Source organism: Odontesthes bonariensis, chromosome 20 (assembly GCF_027942865.1).
Source record: "Odontesthes bonariensis isolate fOdoBon6 chromosome 20, fOdoBon6.hap1, whole genome shotgun sequence".
Lineage (NCBI taxonomy): Eukaryota > Metazoa > Chordata > Actinopteri > Atheriniformes > Atherinopsidae > Odontesthes > Odontesthes bonariensis.
Window position 1 is genome coordinate 3368101 of NC_134525.1, and position 22940 is coordinate 3391040.

Below are 22940 nucleotides of genomic sequence, written 5' to 3' on the forward strand. Positions count from 1 at the left end.
TGAAGGCCTTCAGATGGCCTGCCTGCAGGAGGAGCCGCACAAACCTGCTCCGTCGTCTCATTATGAGCACGCTCAGGGTTTCAGATAAGCCAACACCACAGGACGGAAGTGAGCAGGTAGAGAGGAATGCTCGAGTCTACCAGCAGAGATCAGAAACTGGCACAAACACACACTGACTAACACACGTCTGAGGGTGCTGCTCATTAAGGCCAAAGGCTGCAAACATGAGCCACCACCACAGTTAGGGCCTCTGCAAAACTCAGAGTGTGTTCATCAGCAAACTACTAAAGCAATCTGCTGGCGTTAGTGACGCAAAGCTTCCTCAAAACAGTGAACTAAACCATAGCATCGTGCGTTCTGCTGCATTTACCATTAAGCTTATAGAAACAAAGAGCTTATAGAAACATGGAGCTTATAGAAACATGGAGCTTATAGAAACATGGAGCTTATAGAAACATGGAGCTTGTAGAAACATGGAGCTTATAGAAACATGGAGCTTATAGAAACATGGAGCTTATAGAAATATGGAGCTTATAGAAACAAGGAAACTTATAGAAACACGGAGCTTATAGAAACATGGAGCTTGTAGAAACATGGAGCTTATAGAAACATGGAGCTTATAGAAACATGGAGCTTATAGAAACATGGAACTTATAGAAACACGGAACTTATAGAAACACGGAACTTATAGAAACATGGAGCTTATAGAAACATGGAGCTTATAGAAACTTATAGAAACATGGAGCTTATAGAAACATGGAGCTTATAGAAACATGGAGCTTATAGAAACATGGAGCTTATAGAAACACGGAGCTTATAGAAACATGGAGCTTATAGAAATATGGAACTTATAGAAACAAGGAAACTTATAGAAACATGGAACTTATAGAAACATGGAGCTTATAGAAACATGGAACTTATAGAAACATGGAACTTATAGAAACATGGAACTTATAGAAACATGGAGCTTATAGAAACATGGAACTTATAGAAACACGGAACTTATAGAAACATGGAGCTTATAGAAACATGGAACTTATAGAAATATGGAGCTTATAGAAACATGGAACTTATAGAAACATGGAGCTTATAGAAACATGGAACTTATAGAAACATGGAACTTATAGAAACATGGAGCTTATAGAAACATGGAGCTTATAGAAACATGGAACTTATAGAAACATGGAACTTATAGAAACATGGAACTTATAGAAACATGGAGCTTATAGAAACATGGAACTTATAGAAACACGGAGCTTATAGAAACATGGAGCTTATAGAAACATGGAACTTATAGAAACATGGAGCTTATAGAAACATGGAACTTATAGAAACATGGAGCTTATAGAAACATGGAACTTATAGAAACATGGAACTTATAGAAACATGGAGCTTATAGAAACATGGAGCTTATAGAAACATGGAACTTATAGAAACATGGAGCTTATAGAAACATGGAGCTTATAGAAACATGGAGCTTATAGAAACATGGAGCTTATAGAAACATGGAACTTATAGAAACACGGAACTTATAGAAACATGGAACTTATAGAAACATGGAGCTTATAGAAACATGGAGCTTATAGAAACATGGAACTTATAGAAACATGGAGCTTATAGAAACATGGAGCTTATAGAAACATGGAACTTATAGAAACATGGAGCTTATAGAAACATGGAGCTTATAGAAACATGGAGCTTATAGAAACATGGAGCTTATAGAAACATGGAGCTTATAGAAACACGGAACTTATAGAAACACGGAACTTATAGAAACATGGAACTTATAGAAACATGGAGCTTATAGAAACATGGAGCTTATAGAAACATGGAGCTTATAGAAACATGGAACTTATAGAAACACGGAACTTATAGAAACATGGAACTTATAGAAACATGGAGCTTATAGAAACATGGAGCTTATAGAAACATGGAGCTTATAGAAACATGGAGCTTATAGAAACATGGAACTTATAGAAACATGGAGCTTATAGAAACATGGAGCTTATAGAAACATGGAGCTTATAGAAACATGGAGCTTATAGAAACATGGAACTTATAGAAACACGGAACTTATAGAAACATGGAACTTATAGAAACATGGAGCTTATAGAAACATGGAGCTTATAGAAACATGGAGCTTATAGAAACATGGAGCTTATAGAAACATGGAACTTATAGAAACATGGAGCTTATAGAAACATGGAGCTTATAGAAACATGGAGCTTATAGAAACATGGAGCTTATAGAAACATGGAGCTTATAGAAACACGGAGCTTATAGAAACATGGAACTTATAGAAACACGGAACTTATAGAAACATGGAACTTATAGAAACATGGAGCTTATAGAAACATGGAGCTTATAGAAACATGGAACTTATAGAAACATGGAGCTTATAGAAACATGGAACTTATAGAAACACGGAGCTTATAGAAACATGGAACTTATAGAAACACGGAACTTATAGAAACACGGAGCTTATAGAAACATGGAACTTATAGAAACATGGAACTTATAGAAACATGGAACTTATAGAAACATGGAGCTTATAGAAACACGGAGCTTATAGAAACATGGAACTTATAGAAACATGGAACTTATAGAAACACGGAACTTATAGAAACATGGAGCTTATAGAAACATGGAGCTTAGAAACATGGAGCTTATAGAAACATGGAGCTTGTAGAAACATGGAGCTTATAGAAACATGGAGCTTATAGAAACATGGAGCTTATAGAAACATGGAGCTTATAGAAACATGGAGCTTATAGAAACATGGAGCTTATAGAAACATGGAGCTTATAGAAACATGGAGCTCATAGAAACAAACGCCAGACATGGTAACCGAAGCAGAATGTGGTGATAATGCTGAGAAGATGTAATAAAATCAATCCAAGTCAAAGCTCTTTCAAGGAATGAAGGATCGAGTATGCAATCAATTCAACTTCCACTCAAAATTGCATCCAAATAAACTCTTTATACCCAATAGTTCGACGTACAATTAAATAAACAATTAAATAAATTGTAAAAACCACAGAAGCAGAATCTGAGTCTGACAAAAAGCAGCAAAAAACAGTTTAATCCGATCTCATCACTCTACACGTGGATGCTTTTCTGTTCTGTTCACACTCCATAGTGCACGCCAGATGCTCACATGCACTCACACACGCTGCCATGCACGAATGGTGTGATGGAACAGAGACACTCTGATTACAGCACTCACAGAGGGAGAGCGACTCGTTTATATCTCAGTAAAACGCCTGATCACTCGCTGCTGCGGTAACTTTAACACAGAATTTGGTGCATTTAACCTTTAAAATGTCTCACCTGTCAGCTTCTTTTGTTGTGTGGTTACCTGGTTCCAGGCGCTTCACGGCAATTCTGGAAAAACACTCGACTCTTTAGTCTGACGACACAAAGAAATCTTTGCCAGTTGTTACTCGTTCGGGAAAATGCAGGAATTGGTTTGAATCCATTGGAAAGTGAGGGTGGTAAAGCCCTGTGATTGGCTGATTATTACAGGTATGAATAAAGGGTAGAAAAGCCCCTTGTGTGCACATGTTAACGAGGTTTAAAGACTTGATTTTAACTGTTGGGAGGAGGTGTTAACCCTTTAAAAGTGCTGTGCAGTAACGCAGCCATGTGAACAAACACAAGCCGACACACAGAGATGAAGGCATACAGTTCCTCCCACTGAGGGACTTAAGCATATCATCAGTTTTCCTCCGATCGGCTTATGGACAAGAGCAGGCATGCAAGAGCAACGAGGGGAGGAGAATTATGAGTGCTCAAGACGGGAAACAGAAAAGATACGGCGACGGAACAAAGAGAAGTGCGTAAACTGTGGAAAGAGCCTGAAACTATATGACACGGCTGGATGGTGAATAAATAACGAAGCTGCACCTCCGAGGCCTTTAAAAGCATCAAAAACACTCTGAAAGTGAAAGACACCGAGGTGAGCGTCCGTCTCTGCCGGATTAAGCCGGGTCATGATAATGGTGTTAGAGCAGAGTGCTGAACAGGACAGAGCTAATCCAAACAACTGCACAAACAGCATTATTAAAGAGAACACGGCCCTTTTCTGCAGACCACAGGCAGCCTAATACTCACTTTAGAATATAAAAAACACTAAAAAAAACAGGCTCATTTGTTGGGGACTATGCAGCAGGGGGTAAGAAGATGTTCATAAATGATGTTGCTAGTACGGGATGTCATACAGCTTCATGTCAAAAGAGGCGAACTATCCCTTTAAACGATGGCTCTGCGAAGTATTGATGTCTTTCAAGAGAGCAAATAAATGCGTGTTGGCTGCTGAAATGTCCCGAAACCACAGTGAAGCGACCCGACGGTGCATGAGCTGGACACGTAACGATGATTCCACCGGACAGCACTTCGGACTGCGCGGGGTTCCGCTCGGCGCTGTAATGGGGTATGTGATGGAGTCTGTCAGCAGGAGTCTGCAGCGAAGCTCGTAGCGGGCATATCTGCGGTCATCCAACCTGCAGCACACAGCTCAGAAACAAAGCCAGAACCATCGGGGCCGGCAACTTTCTTCCAAACTAAGATTGGGCAGTTTTCAAGGCAACAAATAAGAGATTCTGCCGTGTTCTGTCTGCATGTCCGAGGCATGAAAACAGCAGCGGAACAATACATAGAATATAAAAGAAAAGTGGGGACAAGAGGCTGGGAGGGTGTTATCAGAGGAGGAACAGGAGAAGGTAAACGAAGGACAATGGAAAACAGAGTATGGTTGGAAGAACATTGTAAGATACGTCATTACACCAGCACAACAGAAATCTCCAGATACAAGATGCTGGAGACTTTGTGGGGAAAACAAGGCCAATCATTTCCATATGTTTTGGGGACGCCCTCGTATTATATCTTATTGGCCCGAGCTTAAGAAGAGTAAGGAAAAAATTCTTAAAGTGAAACTTCCATTTATGTTTTATATTTTGGGAAAAGAGAACCAGGAGATTACAAGGTTAGGATCAAAAACACACATTTCAAATAATGTTGGTGGCAGCTAAAAAAAAAAGCCATCACCAGGAAATGGCTGAAAACAGACGCACCTACAATGGAGGATTGGGTTGAGATGATGCTCAATATTTATAGGATGGAGAAGCTGACTTTCTCAGCTAGACTACAAACAGATACCTTTAAGAATCACTGGGAAAACTGGGCTGATTTTGTGTCTTCATCGAGAGCAGATTTTGTGCAGTAAAGAATGTTGATAGTATAGAAAGTATATTGATATATGGAATCAATAAAAAGTTAATTACAAAAAAAAAAAAAAGACAAAACAGCAGCGGACCCAGAAGAGGACCAGAAACATGATTAATAATTCAAATGAACCAATATTAACACCCACTGAGCTGGAGGATAAACAACCGGCCCAACAGGAGAAAGTATGTGGGAAATCTCCCCAAGTGGGATTTCTCTGGGGTGACCGGGTCCAGCGGACCCCACGGGTTTGTCTTCTGATTATCAGCACGGCGCTGGTTTAGTTTCTAGGAAAAGGTCGTGCCTGAGTGCACCTGCACGTCTGTACCTGCACTGAAGTGGGATTCATGAGGGGAAAACATTCTGCCGAGCGAGCCGCGTCTGCCCTTCATGGCTGTTTCACAAACTAAAATAATACATGACAAATATTCCACTGATGCAACACGAGGCGGAAAGGAAGATTTCTCTTTCACTTCTGCTTTTTTCTGTCAGTTCTGCTGCAGATTTTCCATGAAACTCACGTCCCCCAAAACCAGGGAAGAAAGCGAGTTTTCTCCGCCTAATATCTGACCCGTGTGTGTCGGTATGACGCAGGGAGCAACAAGTTTCACCACGTCTAAAAACCTTCAAACTGGCACCAGTCAGGTGCCGTCATGTCTTCCAGAAAGTCTAAACCCGAAGAGAGAAGAAACAGAGAGAGGAACTTCCTCCTTATTTCAAAGCATGCGGACGTAAAGAACTCTGAAATAATCTGTGAAAGTCACTGAACATGCCGGCTTGCTTCAAACATCTGAGATTACCAACACGTGAAGATGTGAACGGCCCCAGAAACCCTTCTGATACGGCCCTGTTACAGCCAAACTTTATTCATCAGCAGCACGACCAGTGGAAGCAAACAGCAAAACATCCAAAAACTGCTGCATGCGTCCAATTCCTGCAGAGTGAAGCATCCACCGAGTGGGAGAGCGACTCTTTAAATACCAAACGCACCTCCAGATGACCCACCGTGTGGCAGCCTGAGAGCCACAGAATGAGTTTCCTTCTGGAAGCTTTCAGCAGTAAAACAGGTTAAATCTGCCGGCGAGCTTCCCTACGGAAGCCCAGAGCGGCCGTGGTACGTGTAAACTTTTTTTTGATGGTTTTCTTGAAATAACGACATAATTATCTCGTTATCTCAAGAAACAATGATCATTTTCTCGAGATAACGAGTTAATTTACAGATGGTTTTCGAGGCCACTTTTTCTCCCCAGTCCGCCCCTGTTTATATGTGTTCGCAGTTTGTTTGTCTTGTAGAGATAACTTTCTCATTTAAGGAGACGGCCGGCACGACAGCAGCTCAAAAGGCGTTTACACCTCAGGCTACCTTTACACGGAAACGATCTGAAACCAAAACGCCAAAGTGGCGTTTCGTTTTCACTTTTAAATCTGCGTTTAGACGAGCGTTTTAGGGTGAAAATCTGCGTGCATACGGAAACGCAAAAGTGTGTGACGTTTCGTATTTATCGATGCAGTAAACACGCCAAATGGCGAGGTGGCAACACTACCAAGACCAAGTCTTTCTACTTCTATGTGACGAGAAACGCAGTTTTGCGTTTTTCATCCTTTACACGGTGGCGCGACAGTGGAGCGTTTTCAAGAATTCCACTCTGGAGGGCGGTTTCACTTTTTTGCGTTTTCATGCCCCCAAAACGCCGTTAGCATCTAAACGATATAGTGCATCCGCAAAAAGGTTTTGCGTTTTTAACCAGTGCCCCTCAGAGATCCTGCTGATGTAGTCGACTTCATCAGTGACCAGCTGAGGGGACCAGGCCGTCTCCATGGTTACCGAATGATGCACGAGAGGTGCCGTTATTGTTTTCTCGTTATCTCGAGAAAACTAAATGCTCGTCACACCAGCAGGATTTGCTTTTGTGCATTTTCACAAACGCTCCACATTCCATGTTTGATTCATGGGCTGCTTTATTCAGTTTTCAATGAAAGGGGGTAAAAACGGGTAAAAACCTTTGCCAGAAATACATATAAACACATATAAACAGGGGCGGACTGGGGGAGAAAAAGTGGCCTCGAAAACCATCGGTAAATTAACTCGTTATCTCGAGAAAACCATCAAAAAATAAGTTTATACGTACCACGTCCGCTCTGGGCTTCCGTACTTCCCAGCACTGGAAAATAAATGTTTTTTTTAAACGAGGAATACAGACGTCAGCGTGTATTCCTCACACCAAACTAAAGGTAACAGAGTTGGAACGCGTTCACCGGCTCTCAGCTCAGGTTTGGAGCAGATCTGCTGATCGTGAGGCTCTGTGGGACGCTGCTCCTCGGCTGCAGAGTCAGCATCAACGCACAGAAGCTCTGGTCCTCAGACCGAATGGGGACGCAGATCCGTGGCGATGAAAGCCGAGATGGAGCCGAGATAGTCTTCATCCGCATCAGTTAACATTCAGAAAACAGATTCTCAAACATCTGTGCATCGATTCACAATCTCCCGCATCTCCATGCATCTAAGATTGCCCTTTTTCCTCCCCTACGCCCTAACTAATGTGGTCTAATTCTATCCAAGCGGACACTCGGAGCCCTTTGAGACACCTTCAATGTAGATGCTGCAGTTTCACGATCTGTCTGGGAGTTTCGCTTCCACTTTCAGCCCCCGCTGCAGACACGAGGCGGGAAGTAAGTGAGACGCACTTCAGTGTTATGGTTCTGTGGTCGCAAAGGCCAGAGATGCTCCAGAGAGATCCATCTTTAAATCAAATGAAGAGACCTGCAAGTTGGCTTTGGAGCTGGGTTAAAGATTTCACATTCATTTGGACTCCATATAGAACATTAAACTGGTGCTTCAGTCCTTTAACCTCTAAAAACCATCTCCAGCAGACTCCATCACTGTAACGCTCTTTTAACTGGACTTCCCAAAAAGAGCATTAAACATCTGCAGCTCATCCAGAACGCTGCTGCTGGAGTTTTAACCCAGACTAAGAGATCTGAACACATCACAGCAGCTTTAAAATCTTTACTCTGGCTTCCAGTCAGTCACAGAATAGATTTTAAAAGCCTGCTGATGGTTTCCATCTGTGATGTGTTCAGAGAATATAAAGCCAGCAGAGCTCTTAGATCCAAGGACTCAGGTCAGCTGGTCCAGTCCAGAGTCCAGACTAAACATGGAGAAGCAGCATTTAGCTGTTATGCTGCAAACAAGTGGAACAAACTGCCAGTGGATATTAAACTTTCACCAAATGGAGACATTTTTAAATCCAGGTTAAAAACATTTCTTTTCTCATGTGTCTATGCATGAAATCTGCACGATATCTTTGAACTTATCTGGACTGTTGCTCGTTTTTAAATTCATTTAAATTATTTTATTTGTTTCTCTTTATATTCTGTTATGTATTTTAATGCTTCTTCCACTCCCTGCTGCAATGCTTTTATTTTATGTGAAGCACTTTGAACTGTTCTGTACATGAAATGTGCTATATAAATAAATTTGATTTGATTACAGAACCAAACTTAGCTAAACCTAAAGATCTCTGCAACGCTGAAGGCAATGCTGAGTAAAACTGTCCGAGGAGGAGCTGATGTGATGAATCCCACGTCAGAAGATTCATTTTCCATGAATCGACTGTTGCTTTCCATCCGTTTCAACTGAATCTACTGAGATCTGGTCATTGAAATGGGAAAATAAAGGCCTGATCTATTCCAATCTGAATGATTCCCAGTTAAATAAAAGGCTGGTAATATAATAAAAGACACCCGGGTAAACGTTGCACGATATCTTTGAACTTATCCGGACTGTTGCTTGTTTTTAAATTATTTTATTTGTTTCTCTTTATATTGTTTTATGTATTTTTAATGCTTCTAACACTCCCTGCTGCAATGCTTTTATTTTATGTAAAGCACTTTGAACTGTTCTGTACATGAAACGTGCTATATAAATAAATTTGATTTGATAATAAAACAACAGATTACGCCTTTACATGCTGGCTGCATGTGCTTCTGTTGTGTATACTTCATAAAAAAAGAAGCGCAGAGGTTGAAAACTGGCCAAATCTCCTCATCCGCAGCGATCAGAGTGACGAGCATCAAAGGCAAACCAGCTCCAAACAAGCCGCAGCTGTCAGTGTGTGCGTTTCCCTTCATGATGCATCATTTGCTGCCTGTAAAGCTGAAACTGTGTACACAACGCGCCTCACACATGAGCTGAAACATGAGCTGAAACATGAGCTGAAACACAGCTGATAGCCCGGCTGCAGCAGCACGCTGCGGGCAGCGCGGCAGGTCCAAAGTCTCCGGACCAATAAGAGAGAAACCCGGCTGTGAGCAGGGGAAGTTAGCGGTTCGGTTCAGGGCGTTGATGCTAATCACCCCCGCTAGTTCAGTCAGACAGTTACTTTACGAGCCGTGGGTGTAGCTCCACCTGAACGCGGTCAATGTGTCGCTCAAAAACAAGCTTCTGTGAATGGCAACCGGTGGATAGTGCAGCCGGCCGGCTGAGAAACCGGGGGAAAAGGCGGAGAACAAGTAGAGTTTCCTTCTCTTTTTCTTTTCTTACCTTTGGTGCTCGTTGAGAACCACGGCAGTCGATGTCTGGATACCACGCTGGAAGCAGCGGTGTGCACTCTGAGGGAAAGAAAAGCGATTTGCTGATTTGCTGTTTCCGGGTTAGTGATCCGGCGTCATTGTTGGGCTCGGTTTGCTCAGCCTGTCAGCGCCGAGGGCGGGGCCAACGGTTACACTCCCCTCCCTTCCGGTCTGAGAAAAAGGACCCGCCCGCGCGGAGGGTTACCCCGCCGCTTTGTTCTAACGGCCACTTCCAGCGGATTACTACTGAACTGAGGCTATAAATAAATCCCGCCGCTCCTTTGGTCCGGACTTCTAAACATTAACACTAGTTCCAGTACTTTGTCCTCTGACCAGATAACGGAGGTTTAGTCACTCCACCGAAGTGCCCTTGGGCAAGAGGGGGGAAATAAAGCCTACAGAGGGCGCTGTTGTGCCAACTAGATCCCCAAATACTTAACTTATTTTGCTGAACAAAGTTGTTCAAAAAACAAAAATATCTATTCTCACTATTCTCTAACAACGATCCAACCACACACACGATTTAAGCGTCAAATAACTGATTTTTACAGATGTAAAACAGGTAAAACATCCCCACAACAGCAGAAAAGCTGCAAATCAGTTAATTTATTGGACTTTTTACCTCAGTCCCGCTGATCTCGGATTGGTCAGCTTTTTCTCAGTCCTGCAGCTGCCACAGAGGTCTGATTATTTTCGTCCCTTTTTCTAAATACATCTTGTATAGATTTCTCTCAGGATAGACGGACCATTTCACCCAGTATTACAAAATGTGTTTCTGAACAGGATTACCAACCATGTCTTTAACCCAACCTCATATCATCTATGATTGTGAAATGTGCTCATGTGTCATATTTTTATGTTTCAGTCCAGCTTCATCTTCTCGTCCAAAGCAGATTGGTGATTCATCTCTGAATCCCTCTCTCATGCACCCATCCACAGTCCCTGACTCCTTCTCTTCAGCCCACCGTGACCTTCCTTTCTTCTGTTTAGGTCTCAGTGACGGTTTACGTTCTGGATGTAAATCCCATTTCTTCCAGGATTTGTATCAGTTCCCTTGTTTTTAATTTATTTAGTTGTGTATCTTCTATTTTCAGGCATATTGCTTTGAGTTTTCCATCCTGACCCTTTGACATTAAAGGGATAGTTTGCCTCTTTTGACATGAAGCTGTATGACATCCCATATCAGCAACATCATTTATGAACATCTTCTTACCCCCCAGGTAGTCCGGCTAGTTGGCTGGGGTTTAACAAATAAAGAGTTTTGCTTCTCAAAACAATATGCGTTCAAAAGAGTAATACATTTGCATCACAAAATCGTTCTCCAGGAAAAAGTCAGACCTCACAATCGCTTGGCCCTATTTTCTCTCCTTTCGTATCACTGCCTGCTGCCGCCTGCCGACAGCCGCGCCTGTTATGGTGTTTGCTGCTCGGAAGCAGGGGACTGCTCGGTCTGCACTTCGGTCTGCACGGTCTGCACAGCAGGCAGTGATACGAAGGGAGAGAAAATAGGGCCAAGCGATTGTGAGGTCTGACTTTTTCCTGGAGAACGATTTTGTGATGCAAATGTATTACTCTGTTGAACGCATATTGTTTTGAGAAGCAAAACGCTTTATTTTTGTGGCCCCAGCCAACTAGCCGGACTACCTTCATCAACGCCAAAACGAGGCTGGAACTCTGCTCACAGGACGCAGCAGGGGGTAAGAAAATGTTCATAAATGATGTTGCTGATATGGGATGTCATACAGCTTCATGTCAAAAGAGGCGAACTGTCCCTTTAATTTAGTCGACCTGCTTGTTTTCCTTTTACAACCTTCCTATATTTTATTTATTCTTCCTCCAAACGTCAGACACATTTTACGAGGAGCAGCCAGCATCTTGTGCTACACTGAGCTGGATTACCTTTGTGAAGCATGATCCTTTCCTTTGTTTCCTCTTGTCGGGCCCGTGTTTCCTGTCAATCAGCAGGTGCAACAGCTCAAAAAAACTCTGTTTTCAACTGCAGACTCATCTGTACATTTACACTTCTGCAGGTATTTGCTTGAGTCATGCACATTTAGCAGTTAAATAAAACCATTTTCTGTCAAATCTGGGATTTAAACAGCTAAATGAACATCCTTGATTCCACATTTTTTATTGTTATCCTGCACCACAAAGTTATTTTTTTGGCTCTTCCTGTTTCATAGTCGTAACAACAGAGATTTTAATAAGGAAATAAAATCAGGATCTTCTGGAATATAAATCAAAACGATTGTTTTCATTCCTGCTCTTTCATAAATCGGTGCTTAATGAGCACAGAGAGCCAACATACCGGGACGGGTTCAAAGGTTTCCATCTGTTCTCAGATTATTATCTGATCTGGGTTTAACAGCTGCTTGTTGATCAAAGTTCAAGATGGAGCATTGCTTGCCACTCAAGTGTTGTTCACAACTTAAAAGAAGAAATAAGACGTGTATGAAAGCCCTTCAGCAGGGCCGGTTTTTGCTTTGGGCAATGTGGGCGACCGCCCAGGGCGCCCTAAAAAAAAAAACTGTATTTCATTCCTAAAATGAACATAGACCCAAATACCTTCATGTAATTAACTGGGTTATGTGAAAAATGTAAAAAAAAAAAATCTGGTGAAAGACCAAAGAAGCCATCAGGTGCCCAGTTTAGAAAGAGAAGAAGAGGAGAAACGGGCAAAAGATAAAGGTGTGCAGATTTCTATCAGTGACGTAGGCTAAAGGCTATCTGTTAGCCTCTTGCTAACATGTTGCTATTAGCCACGACTGTATTTGATTTTTAGTTTTGCTGAACTAGAATTAGAATTGAGGCATCATGTCATGCAGCTAATTTCACCCAAAGGCAACACTGGAAAAAATCAAAGTCTTACCAAGTATATTTGTCTCATTTCTAGTTAAAATATCTCATTACACTTAATATCAGACACAACTGCCTAACAAGCACCATGTCAGCCAGATATAGGGACTTGTTTGAAGACAATACATCTGGAATATCTTGTTAAATGAAAAAGTCTTGAAAACAAATTGTTTTGAGTCATTTCACATGAAACAAGCTTTTTTTTACATTTGAAGAGGTTTTTAAGCTCATTTCAAGATCACTTTTAACTCGAAAGTCCTAAATATCACATCTTATTTCAAGAAATCTTGACAAGCCGATTTTCACTAGTTCCATTGGCAGATTTTTTTGCTTATTTCAAGCAAAAACCTCTTGTATTTGTTGTTTTTTTTAACTTATTTTTGGAGGGACATTTTTTCCAGTGAACCTGGTCTAGTTTGTGTTTGCAACACAACAAGAAGTCCTGACTGTGGATTATTTTTATTGTTATGAGCTATATGCGAAATCAAATAACCTAAATAACTTCTAATATACTTTGATATGGCATTTTGGAAGCTACATGCGGTATCTTTTTGTACCTTTTTTTGTATTTAAGATTATACATAATAAAATAATACAAATAATAAAATATGTTGTTGTGTTGGTGTAAGTCTTTTTTTTCTGGGGGGGGTGTCAAGGGATGGTTCCCCCAGGGCCAGGGGTGATTTTAAATGTGGGGGTGTTACAGGGGGGGGCACATGAGCGCCACATCAAGCCCATAGACACGACGCTGAAGTTGGCATCTGATTTGCGAATTAAATGGATGGGCATAAAGGGCCATTTCACTGCATTTTTTGCATTCTGATCGTCCTAAACTAGGTCCTGTATGGAAACTACAATAGTTAGACTGCTCAAATCTGGATGGAATTATTCTAAAAAGGTTATAGATTCATTACAACCTTGTTTGGAATTTGTGAAACCTTTCTCTGATTTGTGAAAATGCAGAACAGGGCCATTTTACTGCATTTTTTGCATTTTGATCGTCCAAAACTAGGTCCTGTATGGAAACTACAATAGTTACACTGCTCAAATCTGAATGGAATTATTCTAAAGAGGGTACAGAGACTTTAAAACACATTTTATGATTTGTTAAAACTTTATTTGGTCATTGAAAATTCAAAAAGGTGAAATCATCTTGCTGTAAAAGTGGGGCTGTCGAAACACCCCCCATCCCCCAGGGGTGCGACGCCCATGCCCGGGGCCTAAATAGCCAGGTCCGCCTCTGGCCACTGACGGACACCAATTAAGCCTGATTAAGCAGCACAGCTGTAGCCAGTTGTGCGTCACGCGGCCTTTAAAGACGCGCACACGCGGCTGAGCAGGTCCAATTGATAGAACAGTTCAGAACAGCAAGAAACAAAAAACCCAAACCTATAGTAGATTAATTTGTCCAGCTATGGGAAAAGAGAAGACTCACATTAACGTGGTCGTTATTGGCCACGTGGACAGCGGGAAGTCCACCACCACCGGGCACCTGGTCTACAAATGTGGCGGCATCGAGCAGAGGAAACTGGAGAAGTTTGAGAAGGCTGCGGCTCAGGTAAGAGGGGGACACGCTGTGTTTAACAGGTGTTTAACATATGTTTAACAGGTGCTTACAGGGGGGCTCGGCCTGGTTTTTATCTGCCCTGCAGGTGGGGAAGAGCTCCTTTAAGTTCGCCTGGGTGTTGGACAAACTGAAGGCGGAGCGGGAGCGCGGCATCACCATTGATATCTCGCTGCTCAAATTTAACACCCAGAAATACACCATGACTATCATTGATGCTCCGGGCCACCGCGACTTCATCAAAAACATGATTACTGGGACCTCCCAGGTAACAGATGTGTATCCTCACAGCGCTTTTTGTTTGTTTGTTATATAATGAGAGCCCCTTATTGTGAGGCGCTGCGCTGTTTCAGGCGGATGTGGCCCTGCTGGTGGTCTCTGCGGCCAAAGGAGAGTACGAGGCCGGGGTGTCCAGGAGCGGCCAGACCAGGGAACACGGCTTACTGGCTTATACTCTAGGTGTCAAGCAAGTTATGGTCTGCGTGAACAAGATGGATCTGACTGAGCCGCCTTACAGCCAGAAACGCTACGAAGAGGTGGTGCGAGGCGTCAGCGGCTTCCTCAAGAAAATCGGCTACGACACCGCAGCTGTGGCGTTTGTTCCCATCTCCGGCTGGACCGGGGAGAACATGATCACCGCCACCCAGAAGGTGAGGAGGCTGCGGGCTTAAAGGGATAGTTCGCCTCTTTGGACATGAAGCTGCATGACATCCCACACTGGAAAAAATCAAAGTCTTACCAAGTATATTTGTCTCATTTCTAGTCAAAATATCTCATTACACTTAATATAAGACACAACTGCCTAACAAGCACCATTTCAGCCAGATATAGGGACTTGTTTGAAGACAATACATCTGGAAGATCTTAAATGAAAAAGTCTTGAAAACAAATTGTTTTGAGTCACATATCATATGAAACAAGCTTTTTTTTTTTTACATTTGAAGAGGTTTTTAAGCTAATTTCAAGATCACTTTTATCTCAAAAGTCCTAAATATCACATCTTATTTCAAGAAATCTTAACAAGCCCATTTTCACTAGTTCCATTGGCAGATTTTGTTGCTTATTTCAAGCAAAAAAGTATTTATTTTTTTTATAAACTTATTTTTGGAGGAGCATTTTTTTCCAGTGCATACTAGCAATATCATTTATGAACATTTTCTTACCCCCCGCTTTCATCAACACCAAAACGAGGCTGGAACTCTGCTCACAGGACGCAGCAGGGGGTAAGAAGATGTTCATAAATGATGTTGCTGATATGGGATGTCATACAGCTTCATGTCAAATGAGGCGAACTGTCCCTTTAAGATGGGCAGATGGTGCAGTGCAGCATGTTAGAGCTGTGAGTGTGTGCAGATGCCGTGGTACCTCGGCTGGAAGGTCAGAAGAAGGGAAGGGATTGCAAGTGGGAAGACTCTGCTGGAGGTCCTGGACTCCATCCACCCACCTGTACGGACCACCAACAAACCGCTGCGGCTGCCTCTGCAGGATGTGTACAAGATTGGAGGTAAGGCGTAAACGAGGTCCAGATGTGCTGCAGCTGGGCCAGAAACTGGTTTTCACTGGAGAAAAATCAAAGTCTTACCAAGTATATTTGTCTCATTTCTAGTCTAAATATCTCATTACACTTAATATCAGACACAACTGCCTAACAAGTACTATTTCAGCCAGATATAGGGACTTGTTTGAAGACAATACATCTGGAATATCTTGTTAAATGAAAAAGTCTTGAACAAATTGTTTTGAGTCGCATACCTTCCTAAAATAATCGCATAAGTCATTTTTTTAGGAAACACAAACTCCCCCCAAAGTTAAATTATCGCATAAAATAATAATTTCAGTAAGTATGTATCAAAGGATGATGCTTGACATATAAGAACATTTATTGTTTTTTATAAAAACTAAGATTAAATAAATGACTTGGGCATTTTTTTTGGACCACACCTTTGACATGACTTAGGTGATTATTTTAGGAAGGTGACGATATGAAACAAGCTTTTTTTTTTTTATTTGAAGAGGTTTTTAAGCTAATTTCATGATCACTTTTATCTCAAAAGTCCCAAATATCACATCTTATTGCAAGAAATCTTGACAAGCTGATTTTCACTAGTTCCATTGGCAGATTTATTTGCTTATTTCAAGCAAAAACGTCTTTTATTTGTTTTTTACGCATTTTTTTTTTCCAGTGTTGAAATGCGTTTCTTCTCTTCAGGGATTGGGACGGTGCCAGTGGGCAAAATCGAAACGGGGGTCCTCAAACCTGGCATGACCCTGATGTTCTCGCCCGCCAAGCTTACTGCGGAGGTCAAGTCCATCGAGATGCACCACCAGGGCCTGCAGACCGCCCTGCCGGGCCACAACGTCGGCTTCAACATCAAGAACGTGTCCGTGAAGAACCTGCGGCGCGGGGACGTGGCGGGCAACGCGCAGCAGGATCCTCCGTCGGACATCCGCAGCTTCGAGGCTCAGGTTGGTTCAGTCCGGTTGAAGCCTGCACATCTGGGCTCGCTCTTTGCACTGACTTAAACTTCTCCAGGTGATCATCCTAAACCACCCGGGAAAGGTGAAGGCGGGCTACTCCCCCGTCCTCAACTGCCACACCGCCCACGTCACCTGCCGCTTCGCCGAGCTGAAGGAGAAGCTGGACCGCCACACGGGCAAGAAGCTGGAGGACCACCCGCAGGTCCTGATGTCCGGGGATGCTGCCACAGTCAAACTGGTTCCCATCAAGCCCATGTGTGTGGAGAGCTTCTTCACATACCCTCCTTTAGGTAGGCACCAGCTTAAAGACCCTTATCAGGATAGTGTGCTCGTCTGAGTTCTAACAGCGTCTCGTCTCCAGGTCGGTTTGCAGCCAGAGACCTGAAGCAGACGGTGGCTGTGGGGATCATCAAGTCTGTGGAGAAGGACCAGGGCTCCAGAGCTCCACGCAAGGCTCCGGTGTGTAAATAAGTTCTGCTCCCAGTGTTCTGCTGCATGGGAACCCTTTTATTTGGTCAAGTGGAATCTTTGCGCTGTGACGCAAAGTGCTTATGTTTTCTTTAAGGTGTATGATATTCCTGTGTTAATATCAAGCTGCAGAGTCGGTGTATTTTTGCTTTAAATGAGCTTACCAAAATAAAAAGTGAAGAAAACTTGAGTCGTGAGTTAATTTATCACCACACTGGAAAAAATTCCCCTCCAAAAATAAGTTAAAACCGCAAATACAAGACTTTTGCTTGAAATAAGCAAAAAATCTGCCAATGGAACTAGTGAAAATCAGCTTGTCAAGATTTCTTGAAATAAGATGTGATATTTAGAACTTTTGAGATAAAAGTGATCTTGAAATTGGCTTAAAAAGCTTGTTTCATATGATATGTGACTCAAAACAATTTGTTTTCAAGACTTTTTCACTTAACAAGATATTCCAGATGTATTGTCTTCAAACAAGTCCCTATATCTGGCTGAAATGGTGCTTGTTAGGCAGTTGTGTCTTATATTAAGTGTAATGAGATATTTTGATTAGAAATGAGACAAATATACTTGGTAAGACTTTTTTTTTTTTTTTTTTTTTTTCAGTGCAGTTAAATGCAAACTCGGCTTGTTTTAGAGTTATTTTCAGTGATTGAACTTCTAAATTAAAACTGTCCCGTTTGGGAGGAGAGCCTCGGTAGATTCAACACTCTTCAGTTAATGTCAGACATCAGTTAATTCAATTTAAGGTTGCACATAGACGTCACTACTCAAACTAAGCTGCATAGAATCTATCCTACAGTCTATGTGATCGATGTGTTTCTGCTGATGGCTCATTCGCCCATCTTTTCTGGTTGTGTCCAAAGTTGCATGATTTCTGGAGTAAAGTGTTCAAATGGTTTTCTGAAATGCAGAATTGTGTTTGAGCCTGAGGTGGCACTGTTTGGTTATTCTCGGTCTTTATCTACTCGTACCCTCTTTGTCCAGAACACCATTATGTATGGAACAATAATAGCAAAGAGACTGATTTTGATGCACTGGAAATCAGAAATCGTACCCCTCTTACGACATGGCTGACAGACTTTACCTCTGGGTTCCTCATGGAGAGAATTAGATACAGGATGATGAACAACCCAGGAAGTTTTACCAGACTTGGCAGCCTTTCTTAGATCACCTAGCTAAGTACAATGATCATTAATAAGACCCATAATAGGCTACTCACCTCTTTGAGTACATAGAGTACTAGGAATGCAATACGTTTGTCATTGTTTGAAGTGTTCAGTTTGTGCTGTTTTGCTAATTGGAGTTATTTCTAGTTCAGCCATAGAATTTAGATTTATTTTATTGTTTTGTTTTTGGTTGATAAGTAGCATTTTTGTTTAATTTGAGTTGTTTAGGATAAATTGTTTGGTTTGTAATTAAATTTTTTGTTTGGGAAATGGGCGTTTCACATAAATATTTGGGTTTTAGGGAGCTCTGGGCGCACATAGGTGGTCACGTTTTTTTATTTTTTTTTTTAGCAGTTTTCAGTTGTTGGTTCGTCAATCAGTGGGTGAACAGGTGAGGCAAGCAGAAGCAAGTACAGGAATCAGAGCAGGAGAGGCAAGAAGGGATCCTGTAAAGCTCGTCATGTTCGGAATAAACCCACGATGAGCTACAGTTTGACGTTTTTGGACCTTCTTGCGTAAACCAGAAACCCACAGTGCGTCAAGTAACTATTTGAGTTCTGTTTGATTTTAGTTTGGTAACCTTTAAGACAAAAGTTTTTTATTTTTTATTATTATTTTCATAGACAAATACTAACTACACTAATTTTATTTTATTTCTTTATTTTTTTATATAGGCATACTTATTTTTTGTTTATTTTTTCTATTATCCTTATTTCTCTCGTATGTCCTACACGACTTGAAAAAGACCTAATAAAAATACTGTGCAAAAAAAACCCGGTCCTACATGTGTCGGTGTGACCAAAGTGGTTTCATGCCTGCAGTTTATTTAAATACGAACTACCTCACTGGAAAAAATGACCCTCCAAAAATAAGTAAGAAAAACAACAAATACAAGAAGTTTTTGCTTGAAATAAGCTAATAAATCTTTTTTGGACACTTTTAACAACCGCCTTATTTTAAAGTATGCAGATGACTAACTGTTAGCCTGCTGCAGGGAAATGAAAACAACCACGGCCCTGTTAACTTTAAGTGCACTCTCAGAAAATAAAGACAGAATTGTACCTTTAGGGGTACGATGGCTCGTCACTGGGACAGTACCCTCAGAAGGTATAGTTTTGTACCCTTATACTGAAGTAGCCTAACACAGACTGTCTATTGTACCCCAGCATGTAGAAAAAAAGGTACATATATGAACCTTTTACCACTTGAGTAAATATATGTTTAGGTCCAATAATTAACCCTAGGGGGTACATTAGTATAGATCGTACCTCCGGGCACAAAAAAGGACTCGTACTGTACCCCTGTTTCTGAGAGTGTGGTGTGAAGACTTCCCTACATCTTAATTTAACAAAGACCAAAGACATGGCTGTTGATTTTAGGAAGAATATAAAACACCTGAACCTGTTAGGATCATTGAACAAGTCCAGTCCGATAAATATCTGGGGCCAATCATTGACTCGACCCTAAACTTTAAAGAACTGCAAAGCTGAGCAGGAAGGGACGCCAGCGGCTGTTCTGTCTGAGGAAGTTGTCCCATTTCCACATTTATAGGACCATGGTGACACACTTTTATGGAATCTATTTGAACCTTTTCACTTGCATGGTGGTTTGGCAGTAGTTCTGAGAACTGGGACCACACGCTGTAGGAGCAGCTTTGTCCTGCTGCTGTCGCTCTTTTAAATAAAACCTAACGCACTTTACTGCTGAGCTCTGTTTTACAATTTATTTACTTCTATTTATTAGAAACCCTGAGCCTGGTTTGAACCTTTATTTGTTTTATCTACTTTTATCCTGTTCAGTGAGCATTGTGAGCACCTGCCATGTCCGTCTTTGTACTATCTTGACCTGTCCTCTGTGAAATTAATGTCCGTTAATAAGGTGTGGGAGATGCCTTCTCCTATTTTCTGCAGAACAAATCTACCTACGGGTACTAATATAAACTTGAACGTGTAACTTAAATGGTCATTTAGGACTTAAACTTTCAACTGAATTACAGAAAACCTGCAAATTATCAGCTGGGTTAGATTCCTCAGGAAAAAAATCTCTGAAGGATGTCTTAAAATTTGTCCTAATACTGAGAAACAAACCATATTTTTTTCTTTTTACCTCCAGATGTTTGTTCAAACTGCCGGTACAACCTGGATTAGTTGAATTTGAATACTAAACTTAACTTTAGATCTGTTCTGGAGATGTAATTCAGTTTATATTTTGGTAAGATTTAACTTATATAAATGTGTTAACGTCACATTTCAGATGATGAAGCTATAATTTAAGTGTTATCACACTGGAAAAAATCTATGTCTTACCAAGTATATTTGTCTCATTTCTAATCAAAATATCTCATTAAACTTAATATAAGACACAACTGCCTAACAAGTACCATTTCAGCCAGATTTAGGGACTTGTTTAAAGACAATACATCTGGAATATCTTGTTAAATGAAAAAGTCTTGAAAACATCTTGAGTCACATTTCATATGAAACAAGCTTTTTTTTTACATTTGAAGACGTTTTTAAGCTAATTTCAAGATCACTTTTATCTCAAAAGTCCTAAATATCACATCTTATTTCAAGAAATCTTGACAAGCCGATTTTCACTAGTTCCATTGGCAGATTTTTTTGCTTATTTCAAGCCAAAACGTCTTTTATTTGCTGTTTTTCTTACTTATTTTTGGGGGGGCATTTTTTCCAGTGCACCTGCAGGATGAGCCAGGATTATGGCAATAAAATGTTGGCACAAAACTACATTCACACCTGAGTTTAAGGCTGGTTTATATTAAAAAAAGATGATTTTTGGACATTAAATTGTGCTTTAATCACAGTATGACTCACTCCATTCGAGTACTTGGTTGTACTTTATGCAACATCCCTTTAAAAAGTGTTTTCTGCATCTTGAATCAACGCCTCGATGTCTTTCCTCCATAACAAAAAGAGCAGAGTCGGGGTTTTAAATACAGCACTTTTAATGATACAATGGGTTGATGGGTTTGTTCCTTAATATGGGAAGAACTGCAAGTCAGTGACGATCAGGTGAAAATACATAGGCTCTCCGAGCTTTCACAAAGCCAACCCTTCATCTCTGGTTCACAGGCAAACCTGGAAATGGACAGAATCCAGTAACATGGAATGATATCACATGATTCAAAACTAATTAAAAAAAAAAAAAAAAGATTCAAGCTCATGAGGTTTTACAAGACACTGAATTGTGAACACAGGTTGTCGTGAAACTTCTAGCCTGTCAGGAAATCAAGTTATTGCTAAGATGTCCTCTTAAGTTTCTCGTACGTATGGTTGATAGTGGCTTAAAGAACAGGATACCTCTCCGAAGTCCTGCTTAATATCAAGAGTGGCTCTTCAAACCCTGAGGCGAGCGTGTTCGAACCCAGCACTCCACTCGTTTCCAGTCATTGTTACACCATGCACAGGTAAAGGTCAAAGGACTGTGGAGATGGCGTTCAGTTCGCACACGGAGCACACGCACAGTGAACAGTGTAACAAGGAGTAAATTCGTGACCTACAGTGAACCACAGGCTTTGATATTCCACCACAGTAGCAGCAGGTTTCTACACGGTAAAACAACCATAATACGGGTACACACAAAGCAAGCAGGGACCAGGAGTACATCTGATGGGGATTCTTTCTGCCTCTCCGCTCAACTATGGTGGATGCAAGACACAAATAATGACATAATGACCTATTTCACATTCCACTTCATATTTATCCTTTTTTTTTTTCCCAGAAATATAAGCCGATAATTACTCGAGGGCCAGTAAAAGATAAAAGTCAAACTCTACCACCCTGATGCTTAATCTGACAGGCAGAGAGCAATGGTACATGTTTTGTACAATAAAACATGTATGTACACTCACACACAAATATATATATTTACATACATATATACACAGGAACAGCATAAACATAGACTTTTAGGTAAGTGCTAGGGTTCGGAGAGTGGCTTCGTCTCAGCCATGCTATAGGGTTAAGATAATACTGGTAGAGGAAGAATACACACATTCTTTGTACAGCATGGATGTGGCATCCATGTCTGGATGAGCCTTCTTGGTTTTCTTCTTCATCGTTTTCCTTCTTTTTTAAATTTTTTTTCTTTAGGACACTTGTCGCTCGACAGGGGGGGGGGGCGTTACTGTATGATAGGTATTTACAGAAGCTCCCAGGTTAGGGAGAGACGTAGTGCAAGTCTGTCTGGCTGTCAGTCACTTAGGATGTGCACAAAAGACATCGGGAATACCCCTTTTCTGTCCGGTTCTCCTTCGATGTGCCCGATCTGGAGGGGAAAAGGGAAGCAAAGCGTGTAAAATGGAGTATCGTGTGTGTTTTCTGTCCGTTTGTGGTGTCCAAGTAAACTCCGAGAGTTGGGCTGGAGCGATACACTGATCTCACGATACGATACACGATATTCAGCCAACAATTCGATACGGTACGATTCGATACGATACACGATATTCAGCCAACAATTCGATACGGTACGATTCGATACGATACACGATATTCAGCCAACGATTCGATACGATACAAGATATTCAGCCAACAATTCGATACGATACACGATATTCAGCCAACAATTCGATACGGTACGATTCGATACGA

At 41.3% G+C, this 22940-nt stretch overlaps 3 protein-coding genes across 7 annotated transcripts in view; 1 reads left to right on the forward strand and 2 right to left on the reverse strand.

Annotated features, from left to right (window-relative positions):
- The window catches only part of fam49bb (family with sequence similarity 49 member Bb), a 56425-nt gene extending 46550 nt beyond the window's left edge, over window positions 1-9875 (reverse strand). The window contains exon 1 of one of the 2 annotated variants that reach the window (XM_075452010.1): window positions 9767-9875. The gene's annotated coding sequence lies outside the window, so the exon portion shown is untranslated. Of the gene's footprint in view, window positions 1-3330; window positions 3498-9766 lie in introns of those variants that run through there. The other variant, XM_075452011.1, reaches the window with a different exon arrangement.
- Window positions 9876-14065: 4190 nt separating this feature from the next.
- eef1a1l3 (eukaryotic translation elongation factor 1 alpha 1, like 3) lies at window positions 14066-17315 on the forward strand. Its single transcript, XM_075452030.1, has 7 exons — window positions 14066-14209; window positions 14304-14483; window positions 14569-14865; window positions 15569-15719; window positions 16425-16681; window positions 16749-16983; window positions 17055-17315. The coding sequence occupies exons 1-7, from the start codon at window positions 14066-14068 to the stop codon at window positions 17162-17164; spliced, it is 1374 nt and encodes a 457-aa protein (XP_075308145.1). The 3' UTR covers window positions 17165-17315.
- Window positions 17316-21277: 3962 nt separating this feature from the next.
- asap1b (ArfGAP with SH3 domain, ankyrin repeat and PH domain 1b) overlaps window positions 21278-22940 on the reverse strand; it is a 102192-nt gene continuing 100529 nt past the window's right edge. For all 4 annotated transcript variants that reach the window (XM_075452769.1, XM_075452772.1, XM_075452770.1 and 1 more), the window contains one exon: window positions 21278-22617. In XM_075452769.1, the coding sequence (XP_075308884.1) occupies window positions 22543-22617 (75 nt within the window). In that variant the 3' untranslated portion in view covers window positions 21278-22542. The remainder of the gene's footprint in view (window positions 22618-22940) is intronic.